General features: G+C 35.0%; 1 protein-coding gene across 27 annotated transcripts in view; it reads left to right on the top strand.

Annotated features, from left to right (window-relative positions):
- The window catches only part of ATAD2B (ATPase family AAA domain containing 2B), a 213,570-nt gene that overhangs the window by 115,113 nt on the left and 80,631 nt on the right, over window positions 1–17,826 (top strand). For 17 of the 27 annotated variants that reach the window (XR_012422622.1, XR_012422623.1, XR_012422612.1 and 14 more), the window contains one exon: window positions 10,255–10,440. Coding sequence is in view for 15 of the 27 variants with exons in the window: in XM_065527661.2 (XP_065383733.1) it covers window positions 10,255–10,440 (186 nt within the window). In the remaining 12 variants the exon portion in view is untranslated. Of the gene's footprint in view, window positions 1–2,355; window positions 2,414–7,102; window positions 7,157–8,609; window positions 8,677–10,254; window positions 10,441–12,507; window positions 12,600–17,826 lie in introns of those variants that run through there. The other 10 variants (XR_012422614.1, XR_012422615.1, XR_012422616.1 and 7 more) reach the window with 5 other exon arrangements.

A 17,826-nucleotide genomic window follows, 5' to 3' on the forward strand; every position in this document is an offset into this window, starting at 1 on the left:
AATTATTTTAATCTTAAAGGATAAGATCATTTTAATGCTAGTCAAACTGTTCCAAGGCATAGGAATAGGAGGAAAGCTATGAAATTGGCAAAACCAACAATATCACATCTTTCAGGGAAATACAAAATAAAACTGTAGGCCAATCTCATTTAAGCAATGATCACAAAGAAACTATTACAAATGAAATCTAGTAGCGCAACAAAAGAGTAATATAACATTACTAAAGCATGTAAGATTAATTCAGTTAGACATTGAGAGATACAAGTATTGGAAAGGATATATTGAATTTGTAAGCATTTGCCTATGATATGATTAATTATATGGAAAACTTACAGTGTCAACTAAAGAATGATGAAAGACAATAAAGGAATTCCGTAAGGTGGACACTTTCAAAGTTAATGTTTTAAAATGATACTTTTCTCTTATAAATACTATAATAAGTTAGAAATATAATAGAAGAAGAGGTCCCAATTAAAATAGCAACTAAGTTTACCTAGGAATTAGCAGAAACAGTATGAAGGGACTATGAGAAGAAAACTAAAAGTTGCTGAGGGGGACAGTTGACTATATGAAAGACATAGCTTGCTTGTTTGTTTGCCAACCCAAAGGCCAGAGAAGCCTCCCGCTAGGAATGCTCTCTGCCTTTCATAGTATCATCAGTCTTCTTCTTGGCGGGGGGAGGAAGCCATCTTTATTAAGGAGGCCAGAGGTGGGCTAGTCTCTTGTATTCTTCCCATATCCCTAAAGTAAATATATGTTTGTTTGTTTGTTTGTTTTTTGAGACGGAGTCACACTCTGTTGCCCAGGCTGGAGTGCAGTGGCGCCATTTCAGCTCACTGCAACCTCCGCCTCCAGGGTTCAAGCGATTCTCCTGCCTAAGTCCCCCGAGTAGCTCAGACTACAGGCACGTGCCACCATGCCCAGCTAATTTTTTGTATTTTTAGTAGAGACGGTGTTTCACCATGTTAGCCAGGATGGCCTCGATCTGCTGACCTCGTGATCCGCCCTCCTTGGCCTCCCAAAGACGTAAATATAGCTGTAGAGATTTGGCATTTGGGTCTCAAACCAAGCTTGTAGACTTCAAAATTTGGTTGTCTCAAACTAAAATCTCTACCTTGAGAACTCAGAAGCTTATTTGGTAAACCAAAAGCCAAGAATTTTGTTTGTTATCTTCAGTCTTCTGATCGACTCTTTTGAGGCAGGAGGGTTGGAATGTTCTACATAGATAAATTTCAAATGTATTTGGGCAGTTAAAAACCTGTTGAGCATTCAACTCCATATGTGAATGTACTTCTAGTGTGTGTATGTGTGTGCATGTGTGTGTACACACTACTATTAATCTTTATATTAAGAAATAGCAAAGTTTAGATGGTTTCTCTGCTTTAGATATCAATTAAATGTCAATATTCTCATCACCTCTTACTCTCAGCTCCCATGATCTGATCATTGCTGCAGATCTCTGCATTGGGAGTGAACCACTATATAGGAACAAGAAAGTCTGGGGATTTGGGATGGGCATATCTCAGTGAATACTTCACAGTGCCATCTTCGTAGAGAGAGCCATGCCTGGCTAGAATACTTATGGTGTTTTCATACTAATGATAATGTGTTAATATGTGGAGCTTTAGAGGAAGAAGCACACCTTGTTTGTAATTACTGTGTTAAACTTATTTAATTCAGAGTGTAGACTCAAGTCAAATTATGCAGACTAAAATCTCAGTTGTGGTTGTGACCTTGGGCAAGTAGTTTAACACTCTGAGCCTTAATTTTCTCATCTGTGAAACAGAGATGACACCATGAGGTTATCAAATACGCTTGACATATAGTCCTCAATGAAAGTTAGTTATATTCATGCTTATTACTACTACCGTTGCTGCCACTGCTACTGCTTACAACTAAATGGTAAGGCTTTAAATTCAAAGACTGTGAGGTTTTTTTCCTAAATTAATGTATAAATTAAGTTCCAATTATAATCTCCTCAAGACTTAGGGAGAGAAGTTAAAAAAAAGAGTTCTGTGTTTCTTCTAGAAAATAAGTATGAGACTAGCAAGGAGAATTCTAGAGGAAAAAGTGTCATTGGGGGCCCTACCAAAATTTTAAGGGTGTAATAGAGTTACAGTAATAAAGAATGTGTGCCTGTGCAAGAATAGACAAAAGTATTAGAAGAGACAATTCATGCTTAGACTTTTGTAGAAGTAGAATTTAATGGTGATGACCACAATGGCGATGACATTTCATATCAGTAGATGGAAGAAATGGATTATTTACCAAATGGTCTTGGAAAACTAGCAAGTTCCTCCAATAGGGGAAAAAGCAAAACAAAATAAAACTAGGATTTCCTACCTTTTTCTATAGCCCAAAATGAACTCGACTTGGTCAGTGGAACTATAAAAGTACTGGAAAAATTCACAAGGTCAGTGTATTTATTATCTTATGTGTGAAAGTAATTTCTAAGCAATGCACAAAAGCTAGAAAACATAAAGATATGAAGGAATTTGATTATATAAAATTTTAAATTACACATGACAGAAAGCATTCCTTAAATTAATAGATAAAGTCTGGGAAAAAGTATATTTGTAGCAGGTATGTTGAGAACAGGTTTCCTAAATATGGACAAATGCCTTAAAATCAGTAAGAAGAAAGAATAGCAATCTAATATAAAAATTGGCAAAGTAGAAACATGATATTTATGGGGGAAAAGAAAAAGCAACCAATAACAAATGTGAAAAGATTCTAAGCTTCACTTAAGTGAAAATAAAGTATCAGATTTGTGTGTGTGTGTTTTTAAAAGCTTGATAATGCCCCGTTGGAGATGTGGAATGCTCATACTTACTTAGTGGAAATGTAAATTTATTTGATGTTTTTGGAGTGTAATCTGGCACCGTCTTTTAAAATTTCAAGTACCACATTGGTGTAGTGTGAGAAAAGAAAATAACATTTCAAGTACATATACCCTTTGACCCAGAAATTCTATGTTTAGGAATTTTTCCTAAAGATATGTTAGCTACAAGTATTCAATGCTAAATGAACAAGTATATTTATCACGGTGTCATGTGTAATTGCCACACAAAACACAAAGGCAAACAAACTGAATATCCCTTCACGTGGGACCAGCTAAAATTAGTTATGGTGTATCTTGACATACAGAGGAATACTGTCTAGCCGTTAACACGAATGATGTAGATTTACATGGGCTGATTCGGAAAAATGAAGATGACATTAGTGAAAAAAGCAAGTATCCCCCAAAAATGTTAATATGGTTGCTTTGACTTGGGGAGAAGGACTCTGAAAGATTGGAAAATGTGTGAACTTTGCCTTTTTAGTTTATGCTATACTGTTTGGAAAATTCTCTTTTTTGAAGTTTTTATTTGACTATATCAAGCAAACTAAAGATGAGAAAAATCACTTTAAAAGAGAAATATTTTCTTTTCTTTCTTTTTTTTCTTTCTTTCTTTTTTTTTTGGGACAGGGTTTTGCTCTTGTTGTCTGGGCTGGAGTACAATGGCGTGATCTCGGCTCACTGCAACCTCCACCTTCCAGGTTCAAGCGATTCTCCTGCCTAAGCCTCCCTAGTAGGTGGGATTATAGGCACCCGCCACCATGCCCAGCTAATTTTTGTATTTTTAGTACAGACGGGGTTTCACCATGTTGGTCAGGCTAGTTTCGAACTCCTGACCTCAGGTGATCTACCTGCCTTTGCCTCCCAAAGTGCTGGTTGTAATCTAGGCGTGAGCCTCTGAGCCCGGCCAAGAGAAATATTTTCAAAGTGAGAAAGGTTTTTTTATTTTTGTTTATAGTTGTTCCTTATGGCTAATTTGTATATATATTCACAAACATTACTGGTTTAATGTTATTTAAGTAAAGGTAAGGAAACACTTAGGAAGCATTGTAGTGAACTATATATTGATGTTACAGGGTTTTTTTTTTTTTTTTCTTTTCTTTTTTCTGATGTTTTTCATGGCGTCTTTCAGAATCCTGCTTGGCCAACTTTGAATTCTACATCCTCTGGTCTCTTGTACACTTCTTGTCTTTTACTACTGTTTTGTTTTGGTGGGAAGGAGAGAGGTGTCACTTGATAGTGAAAAACAACAAAAACTCACTATCATTTTGGTCGTATTTCACTTTCTCTAGTACATTAAGGCTTCTCATCTTTTCAGTGTATACCTAAGAGCTTCTGGGTTAGAAGTCGAGCTTACTCTAGAGTGACTCCTCCTGGATAGTCAGTCTGCCAGGACTTGAGCCATGAAGTGCAGTCGTGGTAGCAGACACCCACACTCTATCTGCAACACTGGCCAGAGACCGGATGTCTTGGCTAATCTGTGATTATATGTGTCTTAAGTGCATATTTAAAATTATTTTACATTCATAAATATAACACTGTCTTTGCTAACAAATTCTGCAAAAAGAAGCTGTTATGTAATGTAAGAGGAATTTTAAAATAATTGGTAGAGGTTGGCAAACCAGGTTATAAGTGGGTACAAAAGCTGTAGGAAAGAGAGTGCATGAGTCAGGTGGTGAAACACTGGAAAGATTGAAAAAGATTATCTTTTCTTCTGTATTCCTTTTCATTTCTTCCTTTTTGCTTCACCTTTCTTGGGAGCTAGTCCTCCTGTACTCAGAGTTCTCTCTCTAGATCGATGTGTAATATAAGGGTTTAGTCTGGTAAGTTATTCTTGCATATTTTCTCTTTTCCCCAGGCTCTAAAATACCTAATATCAATTAAGTTTAGTAGTGTAACATGAACATGAAAGGCAGTCTTAAAGGGAATCTTAAATCACTTTTAAAGGGCCGTATGTATATATGTGGTAAGGTGGGAGACCCCTACTTGATATTTTTTGTATTGTGGGGATCATGTTTCATTTTATGTCTGTCCTTTAAAACATACATGCACAGGAATATACGTGACAGAACTTTCTTTTCTCCTTCTGACGGACTCAGCTATTGATTAATATCATCAGTTGGAGTAAAAAATGGCAGAGTTAGTGTCTACTATATTAAAAAGCAATGTTTTTCTTATTGTTTCTTAAGATTTAGTGTCCATAAGAATCACCTGAGTGTACTTATACAAATTTCTGATTTTCTGGCTCCACGCCCATAGATTGTGATTCACTCAATTTGGAATGAGTCCCAGGAATCTGTACTTTGTAAAAATGCATCTCAGATATTACTATTCTAGGTTTTCAGTAGCTCTCACTTTGAGCTATAGTACTTTAGCTGGTCACTAGACATTAGTCCAACATTTATTACTGAAACAAATGTGCACGCATGCGCGTGTGTGTGTGTGTTCACACATATGTCACTGAGCATTTCACAGTCTTCCAAGGGCTTTGGAAGGAGAATGAGAACCCTTGGTATAGCCTGGAAAATTTATGGTTGCCCCCTTAAGTTCACAAGTAATTATTGAGTCCTACAGCAAGGCAGGAGATGTTAATATTGGTAGTAAAAGACCTTTGGTATTAACACTCTTAAAAAACAAAACAAAACTATGATTCTCCTTTTCTGACATCCTCAAATATAATTTTTTGCCTCCTGTATATTTCTATTGTTGGTTTAGAAAAAAGGGACTGATAATTGTGCTGTATTTTATCTTTTTAATTATTAGACAGGTTTGATTCAATTAATGCATTTATATATGGTCTGAAAAGCTTTGGAGTTTAGGTACTGTGTGGTGTTGGGAATAATTTCAAAAGGTGAATAAGGTCTTTTCTTGATGAAAATTTAAATGCATTTATTTCCCCAGAGAGAAATTGTTATCTAGAATTTCCCAGGGGAAATTCTTTTTGGTTGAATAGCTTGAAGGCATTAATGTACTTACCTGTGTGTATACTTTGGTTGCTCTTGTGTTTGTGCTTATAGATTTCTGGATTTCTCTGTAGGAGTCTGTGTGTACTTTGGATGCTTTTGTGTTTGCTCACATGGATATCTGAGTTTTTCCATAGCAACACTTAAAAAATAATTTTTTTTTTGAGTTGTAGACAAGTTAAATTATCCTGACCTGGAGTGTATCATACTTACTGAAATTCTTGAAGTCCTTAGGGAATGAAAATATTAGAAAAAGAAAAAGAATTTAAGTGATTTAATTTTCATAAAATGCTAATTTGTGTTACTACCATAGTTCAGTAACTAGTACAGATGTGTTTTATAACAGGCTTATTTTGTGTGCATGTAAAGAAATTTGTACCTTATTTATTGAATCCTGAATCTTTAGAATCCAGACAGTGCTTTCTTTTCACAAGAGATTCTCAATAAATCTTAGATAAAGGGAATATAAATAGATAGAGTAAAGGGATAAAAATGGAATAAAGCCACCAGCAATGCAAAGATATTATTTTAATAATTTCTGATAGCATGGCACAAAGAATTAAACTTATTAGTGCCTTTTAATTTTTATAAACATTGAGGATGTTGTAGGTCCCAACATTTTTCTTTTACCTGTGTTTTATAATTTTAATATATTTATAATACTATTAAGTGACTGAGACAAGTTCTGGAAGTTTCTTGATGACTAAAGTTGTTTCTTTTCTATATTGCCCTCTTTAGGCAGGTAAAAGTGATACTGGCTTTGAGCTTTCTGCTTCATTCACATTTGGGTTTAAAAATTGTATAGTTTTCACTTTCTAAAGGAAATGGCTTGTTGTGGGACTACAAATTCTTAAAAATACACTAAATTTTCATGGACGGAACATTTTAATTTGATGGCTAAAATGCTGACTTCAAAGTTTAGCTTTTGAGATGATTAGAACTCTTGTAACTATAAGTGCAGTTTATATCATGACTGCTTCCTTGGATGGCTACTTCTAACTTCGGTGGCCTGATTTTTGCCTTTAATATCTTTAATATTTAGAGGAAGTAGTTTGTGATTTTTTTTTAAATAAAGAAAGTTTTTAAAAAATTTGTTATCTAAGATCCTTATAATGTCTGTGGCAAGAAGGAGGTCAGAAGGAAATGCAGTATAATGTAATAAAGAATCAAAATGAACAGTTCACATATGCTGGTGTTTGTTCATTTTACTTGTGCAAGAGTGCTGGTCATGTCAGAGGTATTTTGAAACGGTTGGTTCAGTAATTTGGCCTACTGTCTTTTTTTTTTTTTTCTATAACAGTTTTTCTGTTTTCTACTACACCTTGCACATCCACCAATCCAAGACACCCTATAGGTGAGTATTTTTCTAGTTCTCAAATGGCATCACTTGTTCCCAAGCCAGTTGCCGCTTCATTGAAACTAGGCTATATTTTTCTACTCTGAATTATCTGGTCTTTGATTTCACAGAGTGTATTTTACTCCACACTTTAAAAGTTACCAGCAAACTGCTCAAGAGCTGTTTTTATATTGCAGAAAAAAATCATACTAGGATTAAACTTTTTTTTTTCCTATTGCTTATATGCTAAGAATTTTTAAATGCTATTCTCAAACTCTGTTCTTTTTGAATTTTTATTACAAAATGGGAATTAGAACAGACTGGTTATAGATCTAAAGAAAATATAAAAGTTTATTTTAATATTCTGAGATGACATAGAACAAGGAATTAAAAAGAAAGCTTGTTTTAATAGTGCTTTTTAGTATTTCTAGAAATTAAGGATGGTTTTCCTCTAAAGGCTTAGGAGAAAAATTACAAAAATATTTCATAGATGGTGGTATTTCATGTAGTTAGGTTAATTCTCAATTCATGTAATTATACACTCATAGATCAGAAAGGCGAAGCCTTTTTATTTTTCCATGTTCATCTTAGACTTGCCTGATTTTTTTTCCCCAGTAAGTTTTCAAATATAGTTTAAAATTTTTTTTGTCAAGAAGGACATTTTCCTAAAAGCTTTGGAAGTAAAAAGCCTCCAGATTTTTTTTATTGGACTAGTAGGATGTCACGTTCAATTTGTTGATTTTGAGAAGATGAGATGAAAATAAGAAATTTTTTGGAAATGTGGAAAAATTTCTAAATTTTTAAATGGGGTCAATACGCTATCATGTTCAATTTGAGTTCAGTATCATGTTAATTTTGAGACAATTGGAGGAAAAAAAGAAATAGAAAAAAACAAACCTCACCTCTTAGAGCTGGTGATGATTGTATGTAGTTCACCCTTGCAAATACAGTTAAGATACCTGTAGTTAACCTCTGAGTCTGTCAAATTATTATCACTTAACCTTCTGTTGCTTTGCTCATCCTCTTTGATATTTTTTAATGGCTAGATGTTCTCAGCACATGTTCCTGGAAAATCTAACCTAGAAGTACTAAAATCAAAGGCAAAATTTCATTTTTTTTAAAGGCATGTTTTCCTGTCTTCTCTCATACCCTGGGCATGTATGTGGTAGCTTGCATGGCCGAATTAAGTGATTGGCTTTGTGAGGTTTCTTAGTAACCTATAGTTGGTTAGTCTTTCATATGATCACCTTTCTTTCTTTGCTGACTGTCTCTTGTTTTACCAGCACAGAGTGGGGAACTGTAAAGTGACAAAAGGAGTTGGTCACTGTCTTCCATGTAACCATGCCTGATTTGGGTGGCATGTAATTTTTTTTTTTTTTAAATAAATGCCTCAGTTGCCTTTGTGCTTCTGCATGGTGCTTTCCTTTTGCCAATATTTATGCTTGTTTTTCTCTTATGAATTTTCTACAAGAACTTTGGAAAAAAATAATCCTTGGATTTCCAAGATCCAGGATAGGAGGGTACGTGTTTGCAGAAAAGGTCAAAATTTGAGAGTCCTGAAGGAGTTGTACTGTACAACTGTTCTGGATTGGTGGATATGCAAATATTAAGGAAGGGAAGGAGCAAATATTACTTTTGATGTGAGTGATCATAACATCTACATTTTTTCCAATTACTATTTGAGCCTCTTTCAACTGGTTTATTATTCAATTGGCAGTATCTTTTATTTTACACAGAAGGTTGAAAGCTGTATAAAATACACTATTTAAGAAATGTATGTAAGTGGTAAGCTTACTCATTAAAGAAAAATAATACTTTTGATTCTTAGGATAGTTTCCGATAATCCCAATAATTTTAAATATTAAATTCTTCTTTCTTTTTTTTTTTTTTTTTGAGATGGAGTTTCACTGTCTCCCAGGCTAGAGTGCAGTGGTGCAATCTCGGCTCACTGTGACCTCCGCCTCCTGGGTTCAAGCGATTCTCCTGCCTCAGCCTCCTGAGTAGCTGGGACTACAGGCGTGCGCCACCACACCTGGCTAATTTTTGGATTTTTAGTAGAGATGGAATTTCACCATGTTGGACAGGCTGGTCTTGAACTCCTGACCTCAAGTGATCTGCCTGTCTCAGCCTCCCAAAGTGCTGGGATTACAGGTGTGAGCCACGGTGCCCAGCTTAATTCTTATTTCTGTATCTTGTATATTACATAGGCTAATTGAAATGTGTTAAAAATAAGGGAAAATAAGTAGAGCATTTTAGGAATAGAATTCTTAAAATGGAAGAAAGATTTTTATAATTCAACTTGTTAAAGATAATGAGAAATGTCCTATTAACATGTCAGAATTTGTTGGTGTGATATTAAACTGTCGACTTAATAAGTAAGGGGCATTAATTCAGCTTGGCAGCTTACTAATAGCCAGGCTGGTCCCTACTGGTGTGTGTTGGTAGAGCGTGATTGAAACTATGGTTAAGACTCTTTTTAACACCTGGGGAAAACTTCATTTTGTATTTTCCAACAATGGAAGTGTCCCAGAGCTCTTTGCTAATCATTTGCTCTTTAGGTAAGTTAGAGTATTTTGTGACTATTTTATAAAATATTGAACTAAGATAATGGGAGGAGGTGAATGACTGGTTCAGCAGGTAGTTCATTAATTTTAAGCTCTAGGGTGGTACATCTTGGTTAAAATGATTAATTTATATATTGTATGATTTTAGTCAAGGTGCTCAAAAACGTAAGCTGTGTTGTTATTCTTTGTGTAAAGTTTATGGATATCGCATGAGTGCCATAGGTGTATATTTATCTCTTTATCTGCAGCATATTTTACAGTGGTATTTTGCTTTATTATCTTTACATGCTAGATAAGTGGAGCATTTTGATACCTTCCACTGTTAATATATACTGAATAAGAATAATTAAAGGGCAAAACGTACTTTTTTTTGGTGGAGCAAGGGTAGACTGAAGCTGTGTAAGGCTTGTGTATCATTTCTTGAACTTAAATTTTGAGGCTGAAACTAATGACTGTAATAGGCCTGACACATTTCATATATTTGGAGATTACTGGGTAGACTTTAGAATAATCAATTTGAGTTGTTTAATGCTGGTTTTTTTCCTTAATCAGATTTTTCGTGAAGCTCGAAGAACAGTACCTAGTATTGTTTACATGCCTCACATTGGAGATTGGTGGGAAGCTGTCAGTGAAACTGTGAGAGCAACTTTTCTGACATTGCTACAAGATATACCATCATTTTCACCTATATTTTTATTGTCTACCTCTGAAACCATGTACAGTGAACTGCCTGAAGAGGTAAGAACTGATTAAGTATTTATCTTTCCTTATTGTTCTAAAATAGTTGACCCTGTAAATTGGATACCTTTTAATTATTATAAAATCAATACTGTCAGGGTTTATATCCTGAGTGTAACTGCCTATTAGCTGTGTGATGTAGGTAAATTATTTATTGTTTTAAGTTTTAGTTTCTTTTTGGGTATAGTGGTATTCCACAGTGTTGTTATAAAGATTGAGATAATTTATGCTTAGAACAGAACCTGACATGTATATATACAGATTCAGCATCTCTAATTAAAAAATTCAAAACCTGAAACTTCTTTGAGTACTGACATGAAGCCACAAATGGAAAATTTGACACCTGACCTCACTCGATGGGTTGCAGTCAAAACTTTGTTTCATGCACAAAATTATTAAAAATGTATAAAATTACCTTCAGGTTATGTGTGTAAGGTTTTTATGAAACTTAAATGAATTTTGTTTAGACTTGGGTCCCATCCCCAAGATAATCTCATTATATATGTGCATATATTTTAAAATCTGAAAACGTTTGAAATCTGAAACACATCTAGTCTCAAGCATTTTGGAAAAGGGTTACTCAGCTTTCTAAGACAATTGTGGCTATATCACTATCAGTTATATCCTTCTCATCCTTATCATCTGTGAGGTCATTTGATGAGATTTGACCTTTCAGCTCTTTCATTGATAGCATCATGTTAACTTGAATGTTATTTCTAATATGCGTATTTTTCAAATCAGAAATCTAACTTTGAGTTCATATCTAAGGTAAAATCACAGTCGATTCAGAAAAAATTAGTAGATCATCTTACTTGAGTGAAATTGATTTTTTAAAAATTGTTTTAATACCCCGAGCTTACGAGGTCTTGAAATACTCTCCTTTAGAAATGCTTAGAAATATTTTTCCCAGGAGACAAAGTAGGAATGATGTTTATACGAAAGATTTACATGTTTTAAATGCTATAATATAAATCTTGATTATTTAGAATTTTATGATTAAAGTGTTTGTTTACTGAGTTCTTTTATGTTTCAGCTTTCATTATCTTGCTAAAATAGATTTGTATAATTTACTGCTTTTTGTAAGGAAAATATGTTAAATGTAGAGTAATTCATTTTTGATTATTCAGTATCTGATAGAATATGAAGACCACTAATCACAATGTTTGTGATAGAGTCCAATAAAGTTTACCAGAATGCTGTATGTAGCAAGAGTTAGAAAAACCAGGGTATTGACTTACTAGTCTTTTGATCTTAGATAAGTACTTAACCTATAATTGCTTCATTTTCATCTATGACATGTGGATAATAACAGACAGGGTCATTGGTGTGAGACAGTATATGTGAATTTCTTTTGAAATTATGGAGCTGTTAAATGTTTGGTATTAGTATTATAAAATAGGAATGCAGCTGAAGTTGATTTAGAAGAATGGCCTGAACCTGGATATAACCTAGGAGCCACTTTACAAGTTAGATCCTCTTTCTCAGTTTTATTATAATTTTATGAAAAGAAAGAAAAGAGTTAAAATGTGGGATAAATAAGGATTCTAGTTGGGAATATATAGAGAATATTCCCTGAGAATTTCCCTCTATATTGGTTGAAAAATTTTTAAATAAATGTTCTATGAGTCTGACTTCTTGATAAGCAGTTTTTATGTTGCCTACTTCTGTTGCCCATATGCAAGTGTAATTTTACTGTTGGTTTAGTATTTTAAAGCTAACATTATATCATATACATTTTCAGTATTATACTGTTGTCATAACTTTTAATGGATTCAGAAAGCCTACTGACTAGTAAACTTTTTCAGTATTTATTTACCAATGCCCTTAATTACTATCTAAAATAGTAGAAATTTGCCAGCATTGAATTCTGAAATTTCAGCTCCTTTCCCTCTCGCTTTTGTTTTTATAAGTAGTTATTAAAGCTATCATGGATATCATATTTGTGGGCTGAAGATTATGGGAATTCTCTTTTGATTATATAACATGTTTTATACTAATAGCTTGTAGGAAATTCTCCTCTGTTCCCAAGTCTTACATTTTATTTTATTTGTTTACTTATTTTTGTAGAGACGAAGTCTCATTATGTTGCCCAGGCTGGTCTTGACTCCTGGTCTCAAGCGATCCTCCTGCCTCAGCCTCCCAAAATGCTGGGATTATAGGTGTGAGCCACCATGTCCAGCTAAGCCTTTCATTTTAATTTCAAGTCTACCATTAGAATGCTTGCTTTCTTTTTTCTTTTTTCTTTTTTTTGAGACGGAGTCTCACTTAGCCGCCCAGGCTTGAGTGCAGTGGCATGATCTTGGCTCACTGCAACCACTGTCTCCCAGGTTCATGCGATTCTCCCGTCTCAGCCTCCCGAGTAGCTGGGATTACAGACACCTGCCATCATACCCAGCTAATTTTTGTATTTTGGTAGAGACGGGGTTTCACCACGTTGGCCAGACTGAACTCCTGACCTCAGGTGGTCTTGAACTCCTGACCTCAGGTGATCTGCCCATCTTGGCCTCCCAAAGTACTAGGATTACAGGCATGAGCCACTGCACCTAGCCTGCTTGCTTTCTTTAGGTCACAAGCTAAGATAGTAGTCTCTAATATTTAGCACATATTGATAAATATTTGGTGAATGAATGAGCAGCACAGAGAGTTGTAGACCAAGTAGCTGTAGGTTAGCAAGTTGCCAGATCTATGGAAGAAATGAGGTAGAGAGTGGGCAGTACAAAACCAATTCTCAGAGAAAAAAATAGCCTATTACCACAGTTGTGCTACTGTACTCCAGCCTGGGCAGCAGAGTGAGGCCCTGTCTCAAAAAACAAAAGAAAATTTAATGTCATGAAAATATGTTTAAATGTATTGTTTTAAAAAATGCAGGTAATAAATCAATATGTATGGTATTATTCCAGTTTATAAATATACAACTGGAAGGATATACATAGAAATGTTAATAGTAATTATCTGTGGATATAAAGGTTGTAGTCATTTTAGTTTTTTATTGTCTTATTTTCTATATCATCCATAATAAATACCATTATAATCAGAAAATAAACCCCATTATTCACAGATGAAGGAGAAAGGAAGTTTCCCTACCTTATTTTTAAAATAGAAGAAAACCCCAAAATAATTAGTCCTTCCATGATTTGTGTCTTATTAGGGGGACAAAGTGACAAGTTCATCTTTTAGAACCTCTTTGACGTTCTCTTGCGTCTCTTTGTATGTATCTGTCTCTCGTAGTTCAATAGTCCCCACAATGAGTTTGTACTCAGTGCGTTAGTATCCTGGGAAAAACATTAGCATTTCTGTTCATTTTTATTTTTCGTATTAAATATTTCATGTGTATATGGTTTGTAATAAATAATACTATAAACCATATACACAAAAAATATACCGCACTCTTAAATATACTGTTTTGCTAATAGTATATTTAATAATAGTATAGCAAAATAGTATATTTAATAGTACAGTATATTTCATGTGTATATGGTTTATAATATATTATTTCCGAGTAGTATATTAGCAAAATAGTATATTTAAATAAATATGCATATAGTGATGGGAATATTTTCAGATTTTTTACTGATGAGGTGTTTGATCAAGAAATGTCAGAAATCATTGCACCAGACCAGCTGTTATCAAAGTGTGGTCCAAGGACCCCTGAGGAGTCCCCAAGACTTTTGTAGGGGATTATCAAGTTTCATTTCCAACTACATATCTGCTGAGTCTGGGTTTTCATCATATACTTCAGTCAAACAACATATTGTAACAGATTGAATACAGAAGCAGAAATGAGAATCCAGTGGTCTTCCATTAAGCCAGACACAAAAGAGAATTGAAAACATTTAAAGCAGTGCTGGCTGGGTGTGGTGGCTCATGCCTGTAATCCCAGCACTTTGAAAGGCTAAGGCAAGTGGATCACTTGAGCCTAGGAGTACAAGACCAGCCTAGGCAACATGGCGAAACACCCATCTCTACAAAAAATACAAAGATCAGTTAGGTATGGTGGCGCGTGCCTGTAGTCCCAGCTATTCAGGAAGCTGAGGTGGGAGGATTGCTTAAGCCTGGGAGGTGGAGGATGCAGTGAGCCAAGACTGCACCACTGCACTCCAGCCTGGGTGACAGAGTGAGACTCTGTCTCAAAAAAGTAAGATTAAACAGTGCCACTTTTCTCACTAAATTTTGTTTTATATTTTGTGTGTTTTATGTTCTCTCTATATTTTGGAAAAACATATTTTTCAAAATAATGTATGTTTTATTCTTTTAATGTTAATATGTAATGAGTTTATTTAAAATATGTAAATATTGATGCATATAGCTCACATACATAAAAGCTTTTTTGGGGTCCTGAGACCAAAACTTTGTGAACCTCTGGTCTCTAGACCACTAGCTCTTTCAGGTGTTACTACCCATCACTTCTCCCATTCCTAGCACAGTGCTAACACATGGGAATTACTCAGTAAAAGTTTACTGCATGAAAAAAGGAACTAACAGTTGAATCATCACATAGAATTCAAATAACCTTTGCCCAGCCTCACTCCCTTTCTGCAGAATTCTTTTTCTTTTAAAATATTTTTTCTTTAAATTTTTGACCACTTGAGAACCATGCAGAATTGTAGTGTAAGTAAATTTACTTTTATAAACCCTTTCTGAAGATACTTGGAGAATTTTAGTTGAGATATATGGGAATTGCAAGATATTTATGGAGAATTAGAGAAGAGAGCTAATTTAAGGTTGAGCACAGAAAAAAGACTCTTAAGGGAGGAAGCAGATAAAGTAGAGATATTTGTAGGAAGGATTATAAACCTTGGCCAGAATTGTACTTCTGTTTCTGAAGACATTCACAGTATCTGCTTTGTTATTAAATTATTATGAGCAAGTTTCAGATTATATAATTCAGTATATTGGAAATTAATTTTATTTAAAGAAATATTCCTCAACTCTGCTGATGAAAATAAGATTACATATAGCATTCTATCAACTTGTTTCATGTAGTTGTGTCTTTAGGTTTATGGTAGGACCTGGGAGAGGAAAATCAGTAACTTCAAGTAGAAAAATCAAGTAAGGGCGTTGAAAACTCAGATTAGGTTGGGCGTGGTGGCTCACGCCTGTAATCCCAGCACTTTGGGAGGCCAAGGCAGGCGGATCACGAGGTCAGGAGATTGAGACCATCCTGGCCAACACTGTGAAATCCCGTCTCTACTACAAATACAAAAATTAGCCGGGCGTGGTGGTGGGCGCCTGTAGTCCCAGCTACTCAGGAGGCTGAGGCAAGGGAATGGCGGGAACCCAGGAGGCGGAGACTTGCAGTGAGCCGAAATCGCGCCACTGTACTCCAGCCTGGGCGACATAGCAAGACTCAGTCTCAAAAAAAAAAAAAAAGATGGCTATTATTAAAAAACCAGAAATTAACAAATGTTGATGAGGATGTGGAAAAATGGGAGCCTTTTTGCATTGCTGGTGGGAATGTAAAATTGTATAGCCACTGTGGAAAACAGTATGACATTATCTTAAATATATAATTGCCATATGATCCAGCAAATCAAGTTCTAGGCATTTACTCAAAAGAATCGAAAGCAGGACTCGAACAGGTATTTGTACACCATGTTCACAATAGCATCATTCACAGTAACCAAAAGGTGGAAACATCCTCAGTGTCCATTGATAGTTGAAAGGATAAACAAAATGTAGCATATACAATGGAACATTATTTAGCCTTAAAAAGAAGGAAATTTTGATGCATGTTGCAACATGGATGAAGCTTGAAGACATTAGGCTAAATTAGTCATAGGACAAATTTTGTATAATTCCTTTTATATGAGGTTCCTTAGAGTATGTGTAAATGGATGATAAGCATATGAAAAGATGCTCATTATCAGTCATTCAGGAATGAAATACCACTGCAACCTACTAAAGTGTAGGTTGGGGCAAGAGTTTTTTGCCATTAAAAGCTGCCCCCCCCCAAAAAAAAAAGTGCTTTTACACCAACCTAATAGCTATAATCAAAAATACACAATACCAAGTATTGGATAGGATATAGAAGCTGGAGTCCTTATATACTGCTGGTGGGATTGTAAATGGTGCAGCCACTTTCCAAAGTTAAACATAAATTTATGGTTTGACTCAGCAATTCCACTCCTAGTTATCTACACAAAAGAAATGAAAACGTACGTTCACAGAAAGACATTTGTATGGGAATGTTTCTAGTTGTTGTACTAATTCTAGTAAAAAGTGGAAGCAATCCAAATGTTCTTTAATTGGTGAATGGCTAAACAAAATGTGATGAAATACTATTCAACAATAAATGGAATGAAATACTAATACATACTACAACTTGGAAAAACTTGAAGTATTAAGTGACAAATGCCAGGCATAAAAGACTATCAGTTGTATGATACGAAATGTCTAGAAGAGGCAATTCTCTAGAGACAGAAAGCATTATCAGTGGTTGTTAGGCTGGGACATGGGAGTGGGAGTGGGGATTGACTGCAGGTAGGCATGAGGAAACTTTTTGGGGTAATGGAAATGTTCTAAAGTGTGCTTGTGATGGCTGCACAACTGTAAAAATTTACTGAACTTTATTGAACTGTTTTTTCAAAAAAACCTGTTTTTTCAAATGATAAATACTGGAAGGTGTGCCTAAGTGCGTCTAGGAAAGTTAGGGAAGGCATCACACAGAAAGCATCAGCTTGAGTGGTGCATTAAAGAAGTGGTCAGAAATGAGTGAATAGTATGTATCACAACCAGTGTGAACCAGTGTGAAAGACAGCGTGATTTGTTCTGGGAATTATGGAAGACTTGTCTTTGGTACAGCATAAGGTTTGAGGCTAGGACTGTCAGAAGATAAGGTTAGGAGTGAACTTAGAGAAGTATAATTTATCCCACTTATAAAATGTTGGATTCAGAGGTGTTGGTAGTAACCTGGTAAGAATATCCATGGATTATTGTAGGCCTGTCCTTGGTATGCTTTTGTATTCATAAAGTGTTAACATAGTTTTGAAAGTTATCAGAGAGAATAGTTAAAATGAAATGTTTTGCCATTCTTGAACGAAATCATGGTACGTCTAGGATATTAAGTTCTACTTATTTTTCAAGACCCAATTGATGTAAGTGATTTCTGCTACATCTTACCTAGAGTCTTTTCATCCCTTGCAAGGTCTCTTCTCTGTGTTTTGCTACCTCTGTTATAGTACTCCCAGCATAGTATCATAATGCTTTTTTTCTGAGACTCTTAAGATCTGTGACAGCAGAGAACAAACACATTTTCTTTAGTTTTATAACTGCAGTGTCTGGCATGATGTTTGGCATACAAAATATGTTCAGTAGTAAACTTACTTTCAGAATTTTCAAAGAAAGGCCAGCAAAGCGTAGATTAAAGAGTTGGAGGGAACTGTGCAT

Source organism: Macaca fascicularis, chromosome 13 (genome assembly GCF_037993035.2).
Source record: "Macaca fascicularis isolate 582-1 chromosome 13, T2T-MFA8v1.1".
In the NCBI taxonomy this organism is placed as follows: domain Eukaryota; kingdom Metazoa; phylum Chordata; class Mammalia; order Primates; family Cercopithecidae; genus Macaca; species Macaca fascicularis.